Source organism: Rhinopithecus roxellana, chromosome 6 (genome assembly GCF_007565055.1).
Source record: "Rhinopithecus roxellana isolate Shanxi Qingling chromosome 6, ASM756505v1, whole genome shotgun sequence".
Lineage (NCBI taxonomy): Eukaryota > Metazoa > Chordata > Mammalia > Primates > Cercopithecidae > Rhinopithecus > Rhinopithecus roxellana.
In genome coordinates, this window is record NC_044554.1 from 57441473 (window position 1) to 57466556 (window position 25084).

At 46.4% G+C, this 25084-nt stretch overlaps 2 protein-coding genes across 3 annotated transcripts in view; both read left to right on the forward strand.

Moving 5' to 3' along the window:
* Positions 1–3591: 3591 nt before the first annotated feature.
* Positions 3592–22739, forward strand: FAM180A (family with sequence similarity 180 member A). The gene is made up of 3 exons (XM_010374633.2): positions 3592–3933; positions 15510–15610; positions 18053–22739. The coding sequence occupies exons 1-3, from the start codon at positions 3858–3860 to the stop codon at positions 18395–18397; spliced, it is 522 nt and encodes a 173-aa protein (XP_010372935.1). The 5' UTR covers positions 3592–3857; the 3' UTR covers positions 18398–22739.
* Positions 22740–24145: 1406 nt separating this feature from the next.
* Positions 24146–25084, forward strand: part of SLC13A4 (solute carrier family 13 member 4) — a 46677-nt gene continuing 45738 nt past the window's right edge. For both annotated transcript variants that reach the window (XM_010374634.2, XM_010374635.2), the window contains exon 1: positions 24146–24933. In XM_010374634.2, coding sequence (XP_010372936.1) covers positions 24835–24933 — 99 coding nt within the window. In that variant the 5' untranslated portion in view covers positions 24146–24834. The remainder of the gene's footprint in view (positions 24934–25084) is intronic.

Here is a 25084-nt window from a genome sequence, read left to right on the forward strand (position 1 = left end):
AGGTGTGAGCCACCGTGCCCGGCCTGGTTTTCTGATCTTCATCTCAGCCCCTGCTAGGCAGCATATGGGAGTGTCTACCATACAGTAGCTGTGTGACCCTCGTTACTTATCCTTTCTAAGCTTCAGGTTGCCATATGTTAAACGGACTCTATTTTAGTATCTACCGAATAGAATTCCTGTGAAAACTGAATGAGATAAAATGAGATGTGTAATCAGAACTCAGTAAATGGTAGAGGTACCTAAGCTGGAAAATTGACTGAGAAATACAGGTAGGCATAGTGGGAGTTCAGAGTGAAGATGTATTGGACAACTATTGTCTTCAGTAGAACATCTCCCCCCAAAGCCATAAAGTATTCCTTACATAGTCATTAGCTCTCGGAAGCTCCACTGTCATGATTTTAGTGCTCTGCTACAAAAGGCAGTGTTATCCATTTCCTTACCAGTCTCAACCAGTGCACTCAGGATTGCAGCGGGAGCAAGAAAAACATGGGGAGAGAAAAAAATCAGTACTGTATACTAGGCCAGGCCTTCCCAAGACTTCAATCAGGCCCCTTGAGAAGCTGTAAATGTTCGTCTCCTGGTGCCAAGGTGTAGTGGTGAGAGAGAAGGCCTGGCTCATCATCTTAGGAAATGAAATTATTTACAAACACATTCATTTCCAGCCCAAATCCAAAGGCTAATCCTCACCCCAGTTCAGTAATTAGGAGGTGACAGTTTGGAGATTTGAGCCTACAGATTCGAAAAGTCTGGGACTGGAGGTCAAGAGCGTGATTTCTGTTCCTGGATTCCCCATGGCCTCACAAGCCACATCCATCTTCCTCACTCACAAGAGTGTCGGCAGGAGACCAGGGAGGCCTGAATCTCCTTGGCTTCAGCGTCAATCAACAAGTTTTCAGTGGGCAACTGCAGGGTGCTTGCTACCCCGTGCTAGGTCCTTTGGGCAATCCTTGCAGATTTACAAAGTACAAAAAGAAAACATTACACCAGAAGCAAAGATAGTTAGAGCCAGTAAGACTAATCTGGTGAGTAGAGGCCATTGTGTGCTGGAGCCAGCTCTTACGGACTTCCTGAGAGCCATTGTTAATATTTCAGAAATTTTGCAAGCCACTTGTTAAATTATCAGTAGTTTGAAATCAGCCATGAGTATTTTCACCAGAGTATTTGTAGTGGCAGGCACTACAAATCAAGGTTTCTCCCCACCCCTCCAGAACTGGTTTACCAGCACTCCAATAAGGAGTTCCCAAAACATAAGGCTTTAAGGCAGGTGAGGGGAGTGGTTTTGCATGCGGGCTATGAAATCACATAGACCTAGGTTAAAAATCCCAGCTCTACGAGCTGGATGACCTGGGACAAATTACTAAACCCCTCCGAGCCTGTTTCTTCGTGTGTATAGAGCTCACATGTATTCAACGCTTACTATGTACCAGATATTATTCCCAACATTTATACATATTAATGTATTGATTCCTTGAAACAACCCTATGAAGAAGAAATTATTGTTATCCCCATTCTATAGATGGAGAAAATCAAGCCCAAGAGAGATTCGGGAACTCCGCCAATATCACACAGCTAGTCAGGGGCACAGTTGGGATACAAAGACAGGCATCTTGCCCCAGAGCCTGCCCTCTCACCTTCTAGCTCCTCACTGCCCGATACAGAAGCCACTGGCTGCATGGAGCTATCACGTACTTGAAACAGGGCTGGTGTGACTTGAGAAGTGCTGTAAGTGTGAAATACACATTAGATTTCAAAGACCTCATGTAAAAAAATATATAAAATATCTTGCTAATACTGTATCACTTACTTGTAGAAATGATAGTATCTTGGATATATTGAATTAAATGAAAGGTATTATTAGTATTCATTGTACTTGTTTCTTCTTAATTTTTTTCTTTTTTTTTATTTTTATTTTTTTGAGATGGAGTTTCACTCTTGTCACCCAGGCTAGAGTGCAGTGGCATGATCTCACCTCACCACAACATTCACCTCCCAGGCTCAAGAGACTCTCCTGCCTCAGCCTCCCAAGTAGCTGGGATTACAGGTGTGCACCACCATGCCCAGCTAATTTTTGTATTTTTAGGAGAGACGAGGTTTCACCATGTTGGCCAGGCTGGTCACGAACTCCTGACCTCAGGTGAATCGCCCATCTCGGCCTCCCAAAGTGCTGGGATTACAGGCGTGAGCCTCCACGCCCAGCCTCTTTTTACTTTTTTTAATATGAGTTGTAGAAAATGTTAAGTGACGTTTGTGATTCACACTATATTTCTGTTGGAGGGTGCTGCTGGCTAGTGCCCTAACCTCCTAGTTCAGTGGATGCATTAAATCAGTTAATACAAGGAGTACACCTAGCACGCTGCCTGAAACAAATTTAGCACCTAATAGCTATTATTAATATTAGTGAGAGGACTGGTTTTCAAATGTTGTAGTCCAGTAATTTTTTCCCAAAAAAAAAAGAAAAAAAAAAAGGTTTTTCTAAATTTTTTTAAGAGAAAAGTTCTACTCTGTCACCCAGGCTGGAATAGAGCGTTATGATCATAGCTCACTGCAGCCTTGAACTCCTGGGCCTAAACAATCCCTCTGCCTCAGCCACCTGAGTAACTAGGACTACAGGCACATGCCACCACACCCAGCTAATTTTGTTAATTTTTTGTAGAGACAGGGTCTATTTTCCCTAGGTTGGTCTTGAACTTCTGGCCTCAAGCAATTCCCCCACTTCAGCCTCCCAAAGTGTTGGGATTACAGGCGTGAACCACCATGCCTGGCTCGCAAACAACTTCTTATAACAGATTAAAGAGGAGCTTTTGCAGCAGCGTAGAGCTTCGAGGAGCCCTCTCCAGGAGCCCATTCACCCTGGGCACCACCTCCACAAACTGGAAAACCCACAGGATGGCATAATCTTTAAGTTTCCTTCAAGCTTTAGTGTTCCCTATCATTCCAGAGAAGTTGAGAAAGTGGTATGGGAAAGAATTAAGGTGTTCATGGCAGTATATTACAATGATTATGGAAAAACATTCCCATTTTGCTTGCAAAAATCAAAGTGGCCTGGTCCCAGGTCTAGGCACAGCCCAGAAATGGGAGCATCACCAATGCGAATTGGGGGTCACCTGTGGGCTCCTGGATCATTACCTATACACGTTCGCACGGACAATAGCAATTCACCATGTCACCTCTCCACTTCAGCTGGGTCACAACCTGCCAACTCCCCACCCACCCAGAACCTGGGAAGACCAGACACAGGCTCTAGGCAGGCGCCAATGTCCTAGTCTAGCTCGAGGGCTGGGCAACAGTGACACTCAGTCCAGGCACCACAACGATTTTGCTGTCCTGAAGGCAACTTAGGCTCAACCAGCCCTGGTGTCTGCCAGGCAGGCTCCCAACTCTGCCTCCAGCCCTCGCCCCTGGCTCTGGTATCGTATGTGTGGAAGGGGAGAGCAGCCAAGTCTTCGCCGGGCTCTCTAACAAGTTCCGCGGGTCTGTTTGTTAAAGAAAAAATTCCAGTGGGTGCATCCAACACATGGAACTCAAGTACAGAAATTATATTTATCCGCCCCACTGCCAAGGAGATCACATGCCCCGTGAGTCACTCCAGATGTGCTCAAAAACAGAGTCTCTCTGTGGAAGCCCAGTCCCCCAATCCCAGAGAGAGTCAAATGAAGAGAGGTACTGACTCCTGTCCCACCCAGGACGCAGCCTTCAGCCTCCAGCCTTCTGAGGCAGAGTAGGCATTTCTGCACGTCTGCAAAAGGAAGGGAGGGAAGCACTCCATCATCTCGTTGGGAAGAACAGCGTGGGCATACCTGCAGCTACTGGGGTTCCATTGGGCTTGAGGGTCGATTTGTCACCTTTTGAAGGACAAGATGCATTGGAAGATGTTGCTGCTTCTGCTGTTGTATTACAATGCTCAGGCTTCTATGTGCCACAGGTGGAGCAAGGGTGAGTTGCTTTTTATTCATTTGTTTGTTTGATGCTCATTATTCTTTTTTAAATGCAATTCAAAATTTGGAGGGAAGTACCTTAGAAGCCCCGCACTCTCCTTTTATCTAATCTCTGTCAATTGCTTGATGCTTCTTGACATGTTCCCCCTTCTTAGAGGGTGATGGGGAAATGACACTGGAAAAAAATCAAAGCCCCTGGGGGAACTAGGTCGAGGTGGAGAACCCAGAGAGCATCCCTTTCTGGTATCCCAGAGAGAACTCATTTCCTCGACTGCCCCCACCACCTGCAGCAGTTGGGCCAGACCGTCTGGAGAGCAGGTGCTGAGGTCTGCTGCTAAAATGATGGAGTGATGGGGGCTGGGATGCCAAAGGCCTGCTCCCTGGGGGAACGAGAGCAGAAGATCTACAGGACGTTGCCTCCTCACCAGGAGGGGATGCATCTCTGCAGCCAGAGGTGGGCAGGTGAGGAGAGCAACCTTTCAGCCTCCGCCGCACCCACCGGCCCCACCACCTCCTCACAAAGGAAGGGGCCCCAGAAAAGGCTGTTCTGTCATCACTGACTTCCTCCCTCTCAGGATGTAGTTCCTCCTAGCTGGATGGCATCTTTTCTCCATTTCCCTGGGACTGGCTCTGCTTGGTAGACACCGGGAGCACCTCGAGCCCGAGTTTATCACTGTTAGGAAAGGAGGTACCCACAGCACTGCCCACTCTTCACCAATATGAATGGAAATCTTTCCACTGCCTAAAGTCAACTGAGTTCACTCTCCCAGAAAAAACTGCAACAAGAATGGGCTCCTTCAAGTGAGGCCAGTAGGTGTTTCTAGAGATGCAAAATTGGAAGGCAACTGGCATGGTGGCATGGATGCACCTCCTGCTTGCTTCTCAAGGACCGTGTCAGGGAAGGAAGGAGTGGCCAGAGTGGGGATAGAGCAGCGCGAGAGAAGGATCTGAAATGGGAGGGAAACAAAAGCTACTGGACTTATGCTGGGTTTTATTTCCTCACGGTTCAACCTGATATTAGAGACTTAATCTCTAACAGGGATATAAGTCTTTTGAGCTGAGCTGTGAAGTGATCATTGCCCAGAAACAAATAATACAGCATTCTTCATTTTTCCCATAACAACATTGCATACACACGCACATGCACATGTACACCCCTCCCTTTTCCTTTTTTAATGTTTAATGTTTAATTTATGTGGGTACATAGTAGTTGTTTATATTTCTGAGGTCTATTAGATGTTTTGATACAGGCATGCAGTTTATAATAATCACATCATGGAAGATGGGGTATCCATCCCCTCAAGCATTTATCCTTCGTGTTACAAACAATCCAATGATACTCTTTTATTATTTTTATTTGTTATTTCTTTACTTATTTATTTATTTTTGAGATGGAGTCTCAGGCTGGAGTGCAGTGGTGCAATCTCAGTTCACTGCAACCTCTGTCTCCCAGGTTCAAGCAATTCTCCTGCCTCAGCCTCCGGAGTAGCTGAGATTACAGGCACCCACCACCACACGTGGCTAATTTTTGTATTTTTAGCAGAGATGGGGTTTCACCATGTTGGCCAGGCTGGTCTCAAACTCCTGACCTCAAGTGATCCGCCCACCTCAGCCTCCCAAAGTGCTGGTATTATAGGTGTGAGCCACAGTGCCCGGCTCTCTTTTAGTTCTTTTTAAATGTACAATTAAATTATTATTGACTATAGTCACTCTGTTGTCACACCTCCCTGTTAGTAATGTGCACAAACTTTGAGGTAGCACTTGGAAGTAAAGAGCAAAGAGATCTTGGAGCTGGGTTCTGTCGCTCCCCTCTTTGTCACACTGGAGATTTGTTTATTAAACGGGATAATAATGCCCACTCTTCCTAATGCACAGGCTGTTACAAAGCCAAAAGGGATCATCTGATTTGCAATATGGCTTATAAACATAACAGCCACATCATGAGCTATTCTGCAAGGGACCTGATTTAAATTCCACCTCTATTTGGCAGTGTGATCTCAGACAAGTCTCTTAACCTCTCTGAGCTTTAGTTGACTAACAGGTGACATTAACATCCATCACATCAATAAAACTCACCCTCATGGTGTTACTGTGAGGGTCATATTCAAAAATATAGCTGAAAATGCTTTGTAAATGACAAAGCACAATATAAATATTAGCTATTGCCTGCCCATTTTTGAAAAATAAAAATTTTTCATTAAAGGAAGTTTGAGGCTCTTAACAGGGGAATCTAGCAACATTCTGGGAGCAGCTTCTCTGGACCATGTCCTTCCACAACGGGGAAGGTCTTTCCACAGTGAGTTCACGATCCACTGACTCAAAGCCAGCCCATCTGATATCGAGGCCACTATGAGGCAGCAGATGTGACGTGCTAGATTAATGGCTCAAGTCAGCGCTCAGAGTCAACAAACGATATGGAGTCCCTCCAACCATCATCAAATGTCTTCCATGTAGCTGATTTTTATTTTTTCATTTTTAACATTTTCTTCTAATTATAAAAGAAATACACAGTTCTTGCCATCTTTTTTTTAAGACGGAATAGGAGTCACACCCAAATGAATAACAGTTTTTCCAAATGTATTATTCTTTCACCTTCATCCTTCCCCGCACCCTACCTCCAGCCTCAATTCAAAGTACTCCCTTTGGAAAGTCTTAGGGCAATGTCTTCCTGAGATTTTCCTCTTCCACCCCCTGCCCTTCAGACCCCGCCCCACCGCTACCCCATGTCCATCCTCCTACCCTCCTGCTCCAACACGTAGAAATGTAGACGTAAACCCACAGGCAATATGCACCCTGCTGTTAGGACTGTCTTTTTCCTACCATCCTCCCAGCCTTTCCCTAAGCGCTCTCTAGGATTCCACCCTGGGAGGCAGCTTTCCATGCCAGGATCCAGGATCACCCATTCCAGCCCCACCAGCTTGATGAAGACCAAATGACTCACCTGTGGCCAAGCCAGGAAAGCCACATCTACACACACACACACACACACACACACACACACACACACAAACACACACACAGGTGGCCCACGTCCCAGCACATACCAGGTCCTGCCAGGGCACTACTGGAAGGGGGAGGACTAGCCATACTTGAGAAACAAATATGCATCTATTAAGGAATATGAATATCTATGCTTTTGTTGAATACACACAAATTATTTTTTAAGTAGTTTAATAGAGCAGCCCTTCCATTTTTTTGATGGAAATTATGTCATTTTCAGGTGTCCATTTTAGGATTGTGTGTGTCCTCAGTCATGAATGTTCCATGAGGGAAAGGCCTGTGGTCAGTACTCAGTAAGTACTCACTGACTGCCGGGCATGGTGGTGCACACCTGTAATTCCAGTGACTCAGGGGGCTGAGAGGCCAAGAGTTCGAGACCATCCTGGAAACATAGTGGGACCCCCCCCAACCTATGTCTTAAAAAATTAAAATTAAAACAAATTAGCTGGGTGTAGCAGCATATGCCTGTAGTCCCAGCTACTGAGAAAGTTAAGGTGGTAGGATCACTTAATGCCAGGAAATGAAGGTGGTAGGATCACTTAGGCCCAGGAGGTCAAGGATGCAGAGAGCTATGATTGAGCCACTTCACTCCAGCCTGGATGACAGAGCAAGACCCTGTGTCCAAAAAGAAAATTGTTTTAAGTATTAACTGCCCAGGTGCCCCATGCAGAGCCATCTTCTCACTCCACAGTAACTCCATGAGGCAGGTGCTATCCTGGCCATTTACAGGTAAGAAAACTGGAGAGTGAGGCAAGAAGTGAAGTGCCCCAGTTCCCCCAGCTGCAAGGGCAGGGTTGAAGTTGATCCCCGAGGTCCATCTGCTGTCAGAGTGCCCCGTGCTCATTCGTCCGCTCTGCATATTTCTCCATCCCCATGGGCCACTCACCTGCTCCCGGCAACCCCAAGCTCCCCCTACATGGTGGAGCTTTCCAGCCAAGAGGAGCTGGCTGCCAGAGCCCTCTCAGGAGCTCTCCCAGAGGATCCCCACGCACAGGGACGAGACCCTGGCTTGCTCAGAATAGCATTGTGTTTACAGAGGGCTGGTCCAGGAGCCAAAAAGTAAATGACATCCATCAGATCTGGCAAAAGATCTTTTACAAACGAGAGCTTTTTCTTTCCACACCCACTGTCCTTTCCATCGAGTTGCTTCAACTGATTCATTAAAAATACAGTTGTAGTTTGGCTTGAGATGGTCTGCAGCTTGAATCCTTTCCAACAAGCTATTTGCCACAAATACTACACACAGTTCCGGGGAAAGCATGATTAGCCTGAATACTGTGCTACTGAACATATCGGAGGGATGGGAGGAAAGAAGAAAGAGACTTTTAACCCAGATTACAGAAAGTCAAAGAGAAGGTCGGGCTGCCCAACAAAGGCAGGCTACTCCACTGGAGTGCCTCTGGCTGTTTGTCTAGGCAAGAAAGTTTTGAAGGGCTAAGGTGTGGAGGAGGTAGGGGACAGCACTCACTGAGATCAATGAAAAAATAGCTTCTTCCGGGCCCAAACAGGGACTCCTCAGGGATAAGGGGAGGGTGTGGTGGAGACAGAAGTCAACATCTACTTTCTGATCATTAGCCAAGACCGAGAATCACAAATAAACTCTAGATTCACCCTATTAGAAAAGGAAAGATTTTGTAAGGCACTCTATTTGAAAAGAATAGAGCTTAGTGAACAGGGCAGGTAATGTGTTCCTATGGGATTATTTATTCTTTTGATGAACAGGAAGGGGCATGATGCTAGGCACTGGGAGTACAACAGTGAACAAAATAGACAAAATCCCATACCCTCTAGTGAGAGGAAACAGGCAACAAATATATTTATATTTTAAAATATGTGATTTGTTGGATGATAATAAAGTAGGGACAGAGGCTAGAGAGTCCAGAGGGTTGTAATTTTAAATAGAGTCATCACAAAGAGCTTTTTTCTCCAGCCACATTCAGGTGCACAGGGGCAGGTGTGGAATGGGTAGAGCTGGATTGTGCTTTTGCCAAGCGATTGCAAAGGAACAATAAAGGGCCAGGCGCGGTGACTCACACCTGTAATCCCAGCACTTTGGGAGGTTGAGGCAGGAGGATCACTTAAGGTCAGGAGTTCGAGACCAGCCTGGCCAGCATGATAAACAACCCGTCTCCACTGGAGAAAAAAAAAAAAAATTAGCCGGGCATGGTGGCACCTGTAGTTCCAACTACTCAGGAGGCTGAGGCACAAGAATCGCTTAAACCTGGGAGCCAAGATTGTACCACTGCCCTCCAGCATGGGCAACAGAGCAAGACTCTTGTCTCCAAAAAAAAAAGAGGAACAATGAGGGAGAAAAGGAGAATCAAAGCAGGAGAGTGATCCTAAAAGTAGTCCTTTTACCTTGCATATCACATTATTACAAGTCAAAGTCAGAGTTTTGAAAAATATGTGTGATCCATTTAAGAATACATTTTCTACCAAATGCATAGGCATTCCTTCATTCATCACTAACTACCATTTATCCTTTCTGGCATTATTCAGAACTGAAGAATGCCCAGTCTCTGGGCAGAGGTACCTACAAAAAAGAGAATTGTTCACTTATCAGTGAGATTGGGTTTTGCAGCCTTGGAGATCTGGATTTTAATCCCAGCCCTACCTCACATAAGTTGGATGGCCTAGGGCAATTTTCTTAACCTCCAAGTTTCTTCATCTATAAAATGGAAAGTTCATATTTACCTCACGAGGTACCTATGGACAGCACAAGGCACACAGTGGGTGCCCCTGAGCTATTGCATTATTATATCTGAGCTCCACATGTTAAGAGCTTTAGTCTAAGCTCCAGAGGTATCTCTCAGCAGAAGACGTAGACAGAACACGCTATAACACATGAATCATGAACTCTGGATCCAGCTCCCGGACTAACTCAGTCCATGTGGCATGACCTTTAGCAAGTGAGTCACTTGTTCTATGCTGGTTGGTCCCATGTGTCCTAGATGCTCATTTGGGCAGGGAATCGAGGAGGAACTGAGCAGCGCTTGGTTTCCCCACCCCATGGCCAGCCTGGGCAGCCAACTTCCACGCAAGTTGACCATTGAATCTCAGGGCCCTTAGGACAGACACACTGAGTGGCCCTCATGGACACATTCACATCCTGAAGAAACGCCTGGACAGTGGACTGGGCGGGGAGCATTGAATGGAGAAGAAAGTAAACAAATGGGCCCAATTGTACACAAGCAAAAGATGCACAAAGTCCGTGCTTCTAACATACATGTCACACCAACCTTCTTGTCTGAGGTTCAGTGCTCAGGCAGCACCTGGGAGGCGTGGGATCCTCCTGCCAGTCTCTGATCTCCCCATCCCACTCTTAGAGGGGATGCCATTGCTAATGGGCATCCAGGGAGGAGCACTCAGGCCTCCCTCCCATCAGCCTTGCGAAGGCTGGGCTGCCCAGAGCACTTTACTCACAGGGAGCAGGGAGCAGGGAGCTGAACTTTAAGCGACCTCCGTAAGTTTGAGGGATGGAGCAGAAGGAAAAGGAAGAAAAACCAGCAAAGCCCTGAAGAGTCTCCACGGCTGTTGTTTTGGTTTGGTTTTATCACTACCTGGTTTATGTTTTCTTAAATCATTCCAAAACGTATCCTGAGACTGCACCTAGAGCACTGCATTACACACACAGAGAGGTGAGGCAGAGGCTGCACACAGCCCATTCGCTCCCTCCCAGGGCCTGGCAACCCTGATGAAACTTTTCAGGGTGGTGTGCAGCAAGATGCAAAACATGTGGCCTGGATAAAGAAAGATAGAGATAGAGAAGGAAAACAACCCTGTACAGTGGGGTTCCCAGGAAAGTCTTCCGGCGGAAACAGGATTTTCTAAAATGTAGGAGCAAGTCTAGTTTCCAGCTTTGCACATATACATCTTGGAGTTTGCCAGCCCTTGTTTCAGCCATCAGCATTTCTGGTGGGGTCCAGCCTTTGTCATTATGGACAAGAACATCTTGGAGTGACTGTACATTGTGAAATTTGACCTCTGTGTTTTGACATTGATCAGATAGAGCTATTTCTCACCCACCACCTCCAGCCTCTCCAGTGGAGATTCCCTCTAGGTCTTGCCTCACACAGGGAGTCAGATCTGGGCGGCTGCTGAACCACTGAGATGTCTGCCCTAGAGCTGGCTGCACTCCAGCAGCCTAAGGGGCACAACCTTCCCTACCCCTGCCCAATGCAGAAGGTCAAAGCAGCCATAGAAATGCAAGGGGCAGCACTGCTAGGGCTGGTGGACCAGCACAGGGGTGGGGGTGAGGAAGGGAGGGAGAGAGACCCATCTTTAAGATTCCTGTACTTCCCACACATACATTCTGATTTTTTGCTTTTTAAATGGATTGGTAGGACCTCTTTCTTAGCTTCTAGATATTGATCCTTATCAGTTACATTCATTGGAAATGCTTTCTCCCATTTGCTTGGCTTTTTCTTTTTCTTTTTTTTTTTTTTTCTTTTTTTTTTTTGAGACAGGGTCTCATTCTGTCACCCAGGCTGGCATACAGTAGCTAATCACAGCTCACTGCAGCCTTGACCTCCCAGGCCCAATTGATCCTCCTGCCTCAGTCTCCCAAGTAGCTGGGACCACAAGCATGTGCCACCATGCCCAGCTAATTTTTTTTATTTTTAGTAGAGACGGGTCTCACTTTGTTGCCCAGGCTGGTCTCAAATTCCTGGGTTCAAGTTATCCACCCGCCTCAGCTTCCCAAAGTCCTGAGATTACAAGTGTGAGCTGCCGCGCCTGGTACAAACTTACATCGTAAAGCAATAGCCATTCCCCTTGCCTGAAGGCTGAAGCTATTTCTAAGTCTCCACCAAACTATGTTATTATTCAGTAGGATACCAAGAGCTATTGGAAATGACAGAGTTTCCATTATCAAGCTCAGCTTTGAATCAGGAAGTATTTTCTTCTTGGCTGTTTGAGAACTAGGGGTCCACCTGGGGTGAGCATGTTAAAGGCATGTTGCTGTTCGCAGGGCAACAATTGAGTGAAGAAAGTCCAGGTCTAAGATCATGAATAACTTCCAGGCAGGCAGCCACAGGCTGGCTGTGATTACAGGGAAAAGAAAGGGCTCCACGCCCTGACATTCCCTCCCTATCGCCTTCATCTGCTGGGACTGAGGGGTTTTTTTTTTTGTTTTGTTTTGTTTGTGTGTTTTTTTTAAGGGAACAATACCTTTAATTTGGCAATAAGAGATAAATTCTAGCAGAATTAAAGAAGTAAAGTGGCTCTTAGATCCTATCCTAAGAAGGGGGTTTCATCCACCCCCTTTCTTCCTGGCGGGAAGAAAAGAAGAGCATGAAGAAAGAAACAGGCACACCTTGACCTAAGACCAACTCATCTCATACCAAGGAGAAAGCAGAGACAAAGCCCATGCCCTCTCTGTGCCTGCACTCCTCACCTCCAAGAACGTGATGACCTTGGTCTCTTCAGTTGGCCTTGTAAGGCCCCATCAGATAGGCAAGAACTCTGAATTGTTTTATGGTAGAAGGACACCATCGGCCTGTGATGTGGATAACACAGATCTGGCTGCCTACTGGAGCCTGGGAGCTGGAAAAAGTCCCAGTGCCTACGTTTCACTCCCAGAGATGCCCACAGATTGGCCTGGGGTGTGGTCTTGGGTATTCGGGTTTCTAAAAGTGCCCAGATGAATCGAATGTCTAGTCAAGGCTCAGAAGCACCAGTCTAACCAGAGAGCGGCCACACAGCCTAGGGTCAGCGTCTTCCACACAATTTCAGGTCAAGCTCACTCACTAGGACAGTGGTTCTCAACCTTGGCTGTCATTAGAAGCACTTAGGAAGCTTTACGAAATCATAATGTGTTCATTGCACTCTGATTCAGTTAAATCAGAACTCTGGAGCCAGGTTCAAGAAACCACTTTGGTGACTCTAACAGTGTGAACTAGTGGCGTCACAGACACCTCACTCTCCTGCGTTCCACCTGACACTACAGGCACTGGCAGTGGATGAACAGGGGCAAAGGCTTCCTCAAGCCATGAAATCTATGATTCTGTGGGAAACTGGCTCTTTTTTGGCAGAGTATAAACTCTGCTGAAATGCCGGGCTAGTGAATACTGCCATGGAGCTGATGGCTTCTTCCCCGAGCATGGTCTGGCAAAACAGAGCTGGTCACTCTGCTGGCCGAGGCGACCATTAGTGCAGGGATTTGGTCATCAACAGCTATGCCTGGCACACAGTCCAGATGCCTGCCAGGCTCTGCCACGGGTACAGAAATATTAAACTATATGGATCCCAGTCCTTGAGGAACTTGTGGTATCGATCATAAATGAGTTACTAAGAAAGTAATTTACAGCAATACTATGATACATCCATCAGGCTTTTCTGGGACATGGGAGATCCCCACCAGTGAGCTTTACAGAAAAGTTCCTCTAAGTTAAAGATGTTTCCTTTTTTTTTTTTTTTTTATCACTTCTGATGGAAATCCTTCTAAAATGATTTCCATCCTTCTCTGCCTTTTTTTTTTCCTTTTTTTTTTTTTTTTTTTTTTTTGAGATAGAGTCTCACTCTGTCGCCAGGCTGGAATGCAGTGTGGCACAATCTCGGTTCACTGCAAGCTCCACCTCCCGGGTTCAAGCAATTCTCCTGCCTCAGCCTCCCAAGTAGCTGGGATTACAGGCACACACCACCATGTCCAGCTAATTTTTGTATTTTTAGTAGAGATGGGGTTTCACCATGTTGATCAGGATGGTCTCAAACTCCTGTCTCATGTGATCTGCCCACCTCGGCCTCTCAAAGTACTGGGATTATAGGCGTGAGCCACCGTGCCCAGCCTGCCTTCTTTAACTGCGTACACTGAACATAATTTGACCTTTTCTCAGTGGCTTAAGGGCACTATTATCAACTAGCAGAGCTGCCATGTATGATTAAGCAAAATATGCCTGTACAACTTCAGGGGGTGCCAACACCTTATAGTCTCGATTTTTACCGTTATTTCCCCAGTTTTCTGGTAGATCACAATCAAGTGTCTTAAAGAAGCTGTACCTTTTTTATCAGCTGGCGGAGGGCTTGCCGATCATTTCTGCACAGTGCCTGCTCCCCAGAGGGGCCGTGGAGGTGACCAGGGCTATTTGCTCCTAGCCTGACCTGGTCCTGGAGAACTGCAATTTATAATGATCTTTCCTGTACCCTCTGATGTTCTGTCTTCTCCCTCACTTGACCCCAGCCAGTGCCTAATTCTTGCTGTCCTGTGCACCTCTAGTGGTCATTCATCTTCCTCCAGTTACCACTTCTGCATGCAACCACTGGGGAACAGCACTGTCAAGTCACTGACTTTATACTAAATGTATTCCTAAATCAGCCAGCCTTGGCTGGGCGCAGTAGCTCATGCTTATAATCCCTGCACTTTGGGAGGCTGAGGCAGGCAGATCACTTGAGGTCAGGAGTTCAAGACTAGCCCGGTCAACATGGTGAAATTCTGTCTCTACTAAAAATGCAACAATTAGCCGGGCATGGTGGCACGCACCTGTAATCCTAGCTACTTGGGAGGCTAAGGCAGGAGAATCACTTGAACCCAGGAGGTAGAGGTTGCAGTGAGTCGAGATTGTGCCACTGCACTCCAGCCTGGGTGACAGAACAAGACTCCATCTCAAACAAACAAAAAAAAGAAATCAGTCAGCCCTTGGGGAAAGCTCTGAGCTTGACCCCACAATGATGCCCTAGATCCAAGGGCCAGGGTCTTGTGCACTCTCTTCCTTTATTTTGTCACCTGTGTTCAGATTCTTGGCAGCTGTATTTTGGATGAGCCTGAGGTAGCCAGAAGCCTGATCTTCTGATTTAAAAGGGCATAAACCAGCACTTCATAGTGATAACATGCTAAGATGTGTGCAGTGCTATCAGGGAACAGTGTTTTCAGCGAACTCACTTATTGACTTTGGAGCTTTTTGTTTGCTCATCATTTCTGCTTTGCTTTATTTTGCTTTGGTTTAATATAAATTCCCTAAGGCATGTGTATCCCTAGGCATATAGATTTTACAAAACTTTCTCAGATGGTTCTTCCTTTTTCTCTTTCCTTTTCTTTTCTCGTTTTCTCAGATGGTTCTGATGAGCAGCCAGTTTTTCAGCCACTGGTCTGACATGCCTGAGAGCTTTCTGGGCCACACCAGGGGGGTGTGTCACCTCTCTCCTCACTCTGTGTCCACCATCACTGTCAAGTCAGTCCTTTTTTTTTTTTTTACGTGGAGTCTCGCTCTGTTGCCCAGGCTGGAGTACAATGGCGCAGTCTCGGCTCACTACATCCTCCACCCCCCATGTTAAAACAATTCTCCTGCCCCAGCCTTCCAAGTAGCTGCAATTACAGGCACCTGCCACCGCATCTGGCTATTTTTTTGTAATTTTAGTAGAGACAGGGTTGCACCATGTTGACCAGGCTGGTCTCGAACTCCTGACCTCAGGTGTTCCACCCGCCTCGGCCTCCCAAAGTGCTGGGATTACAGGCATGAGCCACCAAGCCTGGCCAAGTCAGTCCATTTTTAAGACTCCCTGACTACCCTGCAGGTGGATCAGAGGGAAAAGGTCTGGGCACACACAGCAGCCAGGAACTCACTGTTTTCTTTCTTTCAGCCGTGCTCTTCCCTGCTGCCCACCGGCCAAAGAGGTCCTCATCACTGCCTTTGAACCCAGTCCTGCAGACCTCCCTGGAGGAGGTGGAGCTGCTCTTCGAGGTAGGCAGAGGGGAACGTGCTCAATCCACGTCACCCAAAAGGCACTGCACTCTCTCTCTCTTTTTTGGAAAAGGAGAAGTGACCTGAGCCCCTGACCATGAGTGACCCCTGCTGTGGTAGGGAATAGCCTAATTTGTAGAGGTCACAGAATCTTGCTCATTCATAAAGTATTCCTCATGCCTCCTGTCTTTCCCACATGCTATAACAGAGAATGATGGCGTTAGGAGTTCAGTTCAGTTTAAATTAAAATTAGATTTGACCCATAGGCATCAATCCTGGTGCCCAGGCAGAAGAATGTGGCAAAATTCCCAAGCAAAGGCCCTGAGGCAGGACTTGCCAGGAAATGCCAAGCCGTTGTCTGGGTGCAGCCATGTCTCCAAGGCCCTGCATGCTGTGACAGCAGTGCTGTCTGGATGAGTTGCCAGCCCAGCTGGGTTTCTGGAAGCCACGGACCACCCTACCGGCTGTCTTCCACTACCTCTCACCTTGCATCACTGAGACCCCACTCCTCCTCCAAACCACAGGGTCAGTTTCCCAAGACCGCCCAGATTGTCTCAGTGTTATGATTCCAGGCTCGAGATCTGAGCTTTAGTCCTGGCTCTGTCACCCGTCTGCTGTGCCACCTTGCATAAGCCATAGTTTCTCTCTGGGCCTGACTCTCCTCATCTGTTAAATGAGAGAATTCAACTATGCTGTCCAAAATTCCCTTCCAGCTGTGACATCCTCTGACTCCATGCACTAGGACTGTCTGGTTAAGAAAGAGACAGCTGGGCCAGGTGTGGTGGCTCATGCTTGTAATCCCAGCACTTTGGGAGGCCGAAGCAGGTGGATCAACTGAGGTCAGGAGTTCGAGACCAGCCTGGCCACCATGGTGAAACCCCATGTCTACCAAAAATACAAAAATTAGCCAGGTGTGGTGGCGTGCACCTGTAATCCCAGCTACTTGGGAGGCTGAGGCAGGAGAATCACTTGAACCTGGCAGGTGGAGGTTGCAGTGATCTTAGATCATGCCACTACACTCTAGCCTGGGTGACAAAGCGAGACTCCATCTTAAAAAAAATAAAATAAAATAAGAGATAACTTGCTGTAGCCATGTAGTTAAGTCAGGGGAGAGATTTCAAATTCTGCCTTGGGAACCAGACTGGGAAATGCAGAGTCTTTGCCTAGTCTTGAACATGGGAGTCATACAAAGAGATCTATATTTCAGAAAGCTCATAGACAGTGTCATGGAGGATAAATTAGGGCAGGGGAAGACAGAGACAGAGAGAAGAGTTAGGATTTGGAGTCATTCCGTCCCTACTGTGAGCCTGGCACTACGCAGGGAAGTGCATGGCAGACCCAGCTCCTACGCTTAGTGGGCAGGTGAGAGACAAGGGCAAATCTCTGTATCCCAATTGATTCCTAACACAATCCTCTGCATCCTTCAAACTCTGAACATTTTTCCAGAGGTCTTATAGTAAATATAAAGAAACTAGAGCTATACCCAAATAAATAGATTGTTTGCCAAGGATGTACTTCTTGACTTTTCCAAAAGCTGCCAAGAAGAATCAGTTAGAACATCAGTCATTTGGCTCCGCGTAGTGGCTCATGCCTGTCATCCCAGCACTTTGGGAGGTCGAGGCTGGGGGATCATCTGAGGTCAGGAGTTTTCGAGACCAGCCGGACCAACATGGTGAAACCCCATCTCTACTAAAAATACGAAAAACTAGCTGGGCATGGTGGTGGGCGCCTGTGATCCCGGCTACCTGGGAAGCTGAGACAGGAGAATCGCTTGAACCCAGGAGGTGGAGGTTGCAGTGAGCTGAGATCGTGCCACTGCATTCCAGCCTGAGTGACAGAGTGAGACTCCATCTCAAAAAAAAAAAAAGAAATCAGTAATTTTATGACCTTTATGTCTGAACTCTTTTTTGAAAGCTGGTTTAACACAGAAGAGAAACAGGAAGGGACCAACAGCCCGATCCAGTCACACCTTGTCTTTGAACAGAAAAACCAAGCTAATGCAGAAAGTCTCCCAGCTTCTGCCTTAAACTTATCCGAAATAGTTGATGCTTTAGATGATCTTTGTTGGGTGGGAGAAAGAAAGGGAAGAAGGAATTTACCCAGGACACTGGAAACTATAATTAGTCCCTTAAATACTGGTTTTGAACCAGGTACTGTATTAGCTCTGTCCATATTTGTCTTATTTACCTCTCACAATACCCCAGTGAAGTAGATGCTGTTACTAATTATTTACACAGAGAAGGAAAGTGAGCCTCGGAGAAGTTAAGTAACTTGTCCAAGGTCACACAGCAAGTGAGAAAGTCAGAACTGGAACTCAGGTCTCTTGGGTTCCAAAGCTCTTCTGGCAGCTGCCTCCCTAAGGGAAGGTGCGTGATAATGAATACAACTGTGTCCTCATCAATGCCCCACTTCATATTTTTGCACATTCACTTTTCTCACCAGTTCCTGCTGGCCGAACTTGAGATCAGCCCTGACCTGCAGATCTCCATCAAGGACGAGGAGCTGGCCTCCTTGCGGAAGGCCTCGGACTTCCGCACCGTCTGCAACAATGTCATCCCCAAGAGCATCCCAGACATCCGCCGGCTCAGCGCCAGCCTCTCCAGCCACCCTGGCATCCTCAAGAAAGAAGACTTTGAAAGGACAGTGCTGACCCTAGCCTATGTGGCCTACCGCACAGCCCTGTCCCACGGCTATCAGAAGGACATCTGGGCGCAGTCCCTCGTTAGCCTCTTCCAGGCCCTGAGGCATGACTTGATGCGCTCCTCACAGCCGGGAGTACCTCCCTGAGAGACTGGCCCACACCAGGACCTCGGAGCAGGGATCAGCACAGTAATCCAGAAAGTCTTCATTCTCTACTCCATTTACAGAGACCAGCAACAAAACACGTACCGCTGACACAGAGCAGCAGAGATCAAACAGAGTAACCCCGATGCTCTTTTCTCCTTGTAGTTTCCTGGAAGACACATCTGATTCATGCCATCATGTGACCTGGAAGGGCTGGAGTGGTAATTCAAGATGCCTCCATGGGCAGAATGGGTTGCCTGTGGCAGGCAGAAGTCCAATATGCTTCAACCCAGAGCACCCGCCACACACACTCACAAGTGAGGACAGGCCAGGCACAGCAGCTCATGCCTGTAATCCCAGCACTTCGGGAGGCTGAGATGGGAGGATTATTTGAGGTCAGGAGTTCAAGACCAATCTGGGCAACACAGTGAAAACCCATCTCTACTAAAATCACAAAAGTCAGCCAGACACAGTGGCGCATGCCTGTAATCCTGGCTACTCAGTAGGCTGAGGCAGGAGAATCATTCGAACCGAGGAGGTAGAGGTTGCAGTGAGCTGAGATCGTGCCACTGCACTCCAGCCTGGGGAACAAAGTGAGACTCTGTCTCAAGAAAAAAAAAATTAAAAAAAGAGTGAGGAATGAGCTAAAGGAGACATCATGGCAGGAAGATGGGGGACAGATTCCTCGGTCCTAAGGGACTAGGGTGCTGGGATGAATGAACATTTTTCCAGAGGTTCTATAGTAAATATAAAGAAACTAGAGCTATACCCAAATAAATATATTATTTGCCAAGGATATACTTCTTGACTTTTCCAAAAGCTGCCAAGAAGAATCCATTAGAAAATCAGTAATTTTATGACCTTTCTGTCTGAACTCTTCTTTTTTGAAAGCTGGCTTAACGCAGAAGAGAAACAGGAAGGGGCCAACAGCCTGATCCAGTCACACCTTGTCTTTGAACAGAAAAACCAAGCTAATGCAGAAAGAGTCTCCCAACGAACAAGGTGGCATGAAGGCCTGTGCCTGTCTGTCTTCATGTGAAAATAATTTAGCATCATCAGAGCACTAAATGCTCCAAATAAAAATGATTTTCAGAAGACAGAATTCTACCCTTTCAAATGCCAAAACTTTCCTTTTAGAGATATTGACTCGATATCTATTTAAACTATACGTACATATCACCTTAAGCTGTTGTTTAGTGTAAGATCATCATTTAAACATTCTTGTGTGTGTGTGTGTGTGTGTGATATGAGAGAGATGGAGTCTCGCTCTGTCGTCCTGGCTGGAGTGCAGTGGCATTATCTCGGCTCACTGCAACATCTGCCTCCTGGGTTCAAGTGATTCTTCTGCCTCAGCCTCCCGAGTAGCTGGGACTATAGGCGTGCACCACCACACCTGGCTAATTTTTGTATTTTTAGTAGAGACAGTTTTTTGCCATGTTGGCCAGGCTAGTCTCGAACTTCTGGCCTCAAGTGATCCACCTGCCTCAGGCTCCCAAAGTGTTGGGATTATAGGTGCAAGCCATTGCACCCAGCCATATCATCATTTAAATATTCTAATGAAGGAGTTGGATAAGATAATCTCTAAGACTCCTACCTATGAAGTTGCTACAATTGTTTAACTGTGAGATGCTATAAGGAGAGCACCTGGACCTAAGAAGTCTGCTCAACTGTTTGTATCGACGCTGAGAGGTCCCAGACTCCTCATTCTGTGTTCAGTTCTGAGTTTTTCTGCTGTCTCCCTCACTGTCAGACTATTACAGCATATTTTTCTTTGTTGCCAATACAACTTGCCCTTCACAGTCTGTTCTTTCTTAGCTGGCCATCGCCTACACACTAAGATAGCCAGGCTTGTTATAATTCTATGTTAAATAAGAGTTAATAGATGAAGGCCTCTGCTAGGGGTCGAGTGTCTGGGTCCTAATAAGGATTCCTCATTAGCTCAGAGATCTTTCTGGCTTCTCCTAAGTTTACAGCTGTGTTCTGCAAGCTAAAGCTGCAATAAGTCTGATCTTTGAATGAGTGAGGATTTATTGGGCTAAATTTGATTCTGAAATGGGTATTTAACAATTGTCATTTGGTAATGATGAGGTCTGGACTCCTTCAAAATCTTTGAGCAAATAAGCTTTGCTTAGCAGTGCTACCTGCATGATCTTTTTAGAGAAATGCTGGGATGCAGGAAGAAGGTATCCATCATCAGAGAAAAACACAGTTTGCATCCTGATATTCTCAGGCTCAGAAGATTGGTAAGTCTCAGTCTCTCTTTCTCATTCCTTGACCATACCGCTGTTTCACCTCCTCCAAATGCAGATTCTGATACATGCTTTTTTTGTTCCATCTTTCTCTTTCTAAATGTGCATGTTCTCTCTGACACGGTCACTCTGCTTGTCTCTTTCTTTCTTTGTTTTATTTTAGTTGGTATCTCTGCTGCTCTATATTTGGGCCCAGTTCCATGTATCTTTGTGTCTGTTTTTTGATGCATCTCCAAGACTCTTCTGCTTGACCTTTGCTCTATCTCTGCTGACCCACACTCTAACACTCACTGTCTGTCAGTCTTCTCTGGGTATCATTGTTTAAATAAAGCAAAAGTCAGTGTACAGACAGTGTTGGGATCGCCCAGATAAACATGGTAGCCTACCTTCACTGTTTGTACTTTTCCTCGATGTCAGGTGGGGAGTGGATGAGCAATGGCCTCAGTCCCTAGACACTGTGCAATACCCTGATAGTCAGTGTCCCGCCCTGAGGCTCCACTCCCTTGACAATGGATCTGAAAACTTTCTTGTACTCAGAATCATCAGATAGAAAGGCCCACCCTTGTAGTCCCTGACCACCATGTTATGTAGATGGCTGCTCCCAGTAGTTAAGAAATCCATGAATGGGAGGATGGTTCCCAGGAACATTCACCCAGCAACAAAAAAATTAAACACAAATTGGGGCCTGAATTTCTGTGGCAATCAATGACTGAAAAAAAATAGAAAAAAGAAGGACATGACCTTTTTAAAGACAGATGAAGACTCGTTTTCAGTAACTAGAATCCTAAAAACTATTTTAATCTGAATGCAGATAATTGTTTACCCACAGTTTTATAACAATGACTTCATTGACATGCAGAATCGAATACTATGATCACCACCAGCAGCCAGAAAACCCTATTCTTTGCCCAAGGAACAGTAGAAATGTAGACTAGACAGACAAACAGGGTCTCCTATTTTGCCTCATTAGTGCCACACTCTACACAACTATAGTCATGAAGGGGTCACATTTGGTTATAGTTACTATTAGAATAATATGGGAGTGTGATGTTTATAGTGGAAACTTGCCCATGACTTATGTAACCATTTCTGCTGACAAATTTTAGGATCTAAAAACTTTGTGGGTTTTTTTGTTTTGTTTTTGTTTGTTTGTTTTTTGAGACAGTCTCTGTCTGTCCCCAGGCTAGAGGGCAGTGGCGCCTCTGCCTACAGGGTTCAAGCGATTCTCCCACCTCAACCTCCCAAGTAGCCAGGACCATAGGTGTACATCACCATGCCCTGCTAATTTTTTTTGTATTTTTAGCAGAGATGGGGTTTCACCATGTTGGCCAGACTGGTCTCAAACTCCTGACCTCAAGTGGTCTGCCTGCCTCAGCCTCCCAAAGTGCTGGGATTACAGGCGTAAGCCATCATGCCCGGCCCACGATCTAAAACCTTTCTACGTTTCCTCCATCGTTGGCATCCTCACAGCTATCTCCAGTGTCAGCGTCACTCAAGAGACATCAACAAACATTTAACTGCTGAAACCTTCATTGCTCTGTCACCTCACCTTGAATCTAACAAATCAAAGTATTTCTGCAGGTCCAACAGTCTAAAATTAAATGCTTGTTAAATTACTTTGTACAACACCCCTTACTTTCCTAATCCATTTCAATATCTTATTTTTTTTTATTGTGGTAAAAAACATATCACATAAAATTTACCATCTTAACCATTTTTAAGCATATAGTATGGCAGTGTTAACTCCATGCATGCTGCTGTGCGACAGACCCCCAGAACTTTCTCATCTTGTAATTCTGAAGCTCTATACGCATTGAACAACTCCCCTTTCCCGCTTCCCCCTGCCTGCCCCAGCTCTTGGCGCCATTATTCTGCTTTCTGATTTTGAGAGTCTGACTACTTAAGATACCTCATACAAGTGGGATCTGGCTTACATTTCTTGAGCATTGTATTCTGGAAAAGTGTTTCCTTCCTCTGAAAAATGGGTAGAGTTCTGAAGGAGAACTACTGGTGTTATTGTATCACTTGCTGTACCTATTTTTATTTAACAAATATTCGTCTATGGTATAATAAAAATGTCATGATTGAGTTGCTCACTGGAATCTTTGTTATCTCAGAGTATCTCACTGAGGAATTTGAAATGGTTCATGGGTTTAACAGTGGATGTTGACTTCCACAGCTGCTTATAATTATCTGGTGTCTTTAATGTTTGCGACCAAAACATCACACGTGGTATTGTTCATTCTGAGTTTCAAAATCATAACCAAAAAACATGAGGTCAGAATGTAGTAAATACAGTAGCCAGTCTTTAACATGCATTTAAAGAGTTGAGTCATCCTAGCCCATCCTACGATGGCAAGATAATTTCAAAGGGGACCTGGGCTGTCCACAGTTGCACCTGCCTTAAAAGTCAAGAAGAATTTGTTTTTTGGGTGACTTCCCTGGTCACTTTACCCTGGGGATCATTTCCAAGTAGTATAGGTGCAGATCTTGGAACGCCATTCCTGTGTTCTGTGAATTCAAGACAACGTGGGTTTTATAACCCTTTGACTCTGCTCAGCATCTCCCAGATCAAGGTAAGGTCATGTTGCCAGGAACCACTACTTACAGAATGTTTGAGCTTTTGCTTTTGCTTTTATTCCTTGCCCCAAATCCACATGTCCGTTGTGAGAAAAGAAGCCAACAACTTCTTCCAAGCTGTAAGCAGGAGAAATTCCAGAGTTCAACTGCAGCTAAGACCTTGTCCCTGAACTCATCAACTTCTTCCCTGCCCTCCCACCCCCTCCTTTTGTACCAGCCAAAGAAGGGCTTTGGTTTCCTTTTTGGAGAGCCTCAGAGAGAAGCATTTGAGCACCTACTTTAGCCAGAGTCCACTGACATGTGGGCATGAGACTGGCATCTAGACTTTGCCAGGGAGGCAGCTATACTTCCCAAAAGATCTGGAGTCTTTCTCACGGGCTCATACCCTCTGCTGGCCTAGACCCTTTATATCCCCCCCTGGTGCTGAGGCAAATGATCTTTGCCAGCAGGGAAGTCTGAAAGGCTTAACTTTGTACACTCTAAGGCAAATTCTCCAGAAGGAATGTTGCATTTTCTCCCTGCCACCAGGCACATTCCCTTCCTAAGGTCTAGATCAGCAGGTGGCCCTCCCAGCGAAAGCTCTGTGTCCTATGATCCGAAACAATAAAGCTGTGCTTGGGTACGTGAGATTATGTTTACGATGATGGTCATCACTCCAGCCGTAGGAAGTTGGAGAAACTGAAAAATAAGCTTAGCAGGCTGCCTAGGTTCTGCGGAATCAGCAAGCCCCCGCTGTGACCAATCAAGAGCGGCCTCGGGGAGAGAAATTAACTCTTTCTTTTCAATTTGCTGATTGGCTTTGAGGAGTGGGCGGAGCTACTGCCTCTGTCCCAGCTTCCCATTGGTGGATGAAAGTTAAAGGTGGGCCTCCAGTAAGTTTTTGTCCTTTGATAAAAAGGAATGTTGTGGGGACTTTTCTTTTCTGCTTTGGAGGCCCAGGCTCAAGGCAAATTATAAGTAGGGAACCAATCTGAGGGAAAGACATGTGAACAGCGTTAAGGTACCAGGTCCTGGGAGCGACCAGCAGCCCCACCTGAAGTCCGCCTGCAACTCTGACAAGCTCAGGTGCTTGTTTTAAGGAAAGGGGCTACTAGATTCTTACCAACAGGGAGCCCAGGTAGGAGATGAAACAAGGACTCCCCAAAATAGGTCATCAGAGGGAGGAAAACTGATGGAGAGCACAACATGCTCTGAGCGTTTTTAATGTTTTTAAGCTTTTAAATGATTTCTTCAAGGCCGAGCAGCAGCAGCAAAGGTGTGGCTTAATGGATTAAGAGGGTTTTTGCTGACACCTAGAATGAAGTTACTCTATTACTAATCAAGCCGAGAGAAGGCCCACTATGCCCCCGTTTATCATCCTTTCCCAGTTCCTTTTTGCGGGTCACAAAACGATGCTCATCAATCCCACCTAAAGCAGGAGGCCGGGAGCCCAGCCTCTTGCAGAAACAGCGAGGGTATAACTGCCCTCCAGTTCTGCCCCCAAGACGACGAGGACTCTTGGAAGCCAAGAAAGGTTTAAGAAGTCTTTCTGGATAGAGAGCAGTGCCCAGGGAGGAAGCCCTTCGCCGGCAGAGCGGGGTCCGAGGACGAGCTGGGGAGGACAGAGGCGCGATGGGCCTGCTGCAGGGCCTGCTCCGAGCCCGGAAGCTGCTGCTGGTCGTCTGCGTCCCACTCCTGCTGCTGCCTCTGCCCGTCCTCCACCCCAGCAGCGTGAGTACCGACCTGCGCCCGCCGGGGGTCGGGGAGTCAGTGGGAGGGCAAAGAGGGGAGGTCGATGGGGAACATGGGGTGCTCAGGCAGTCCCTCAAAGTGGCTTGTGGTGGGTTTAAAGAAATGGAAGGGTTTTTCTGGAGGAAACCAA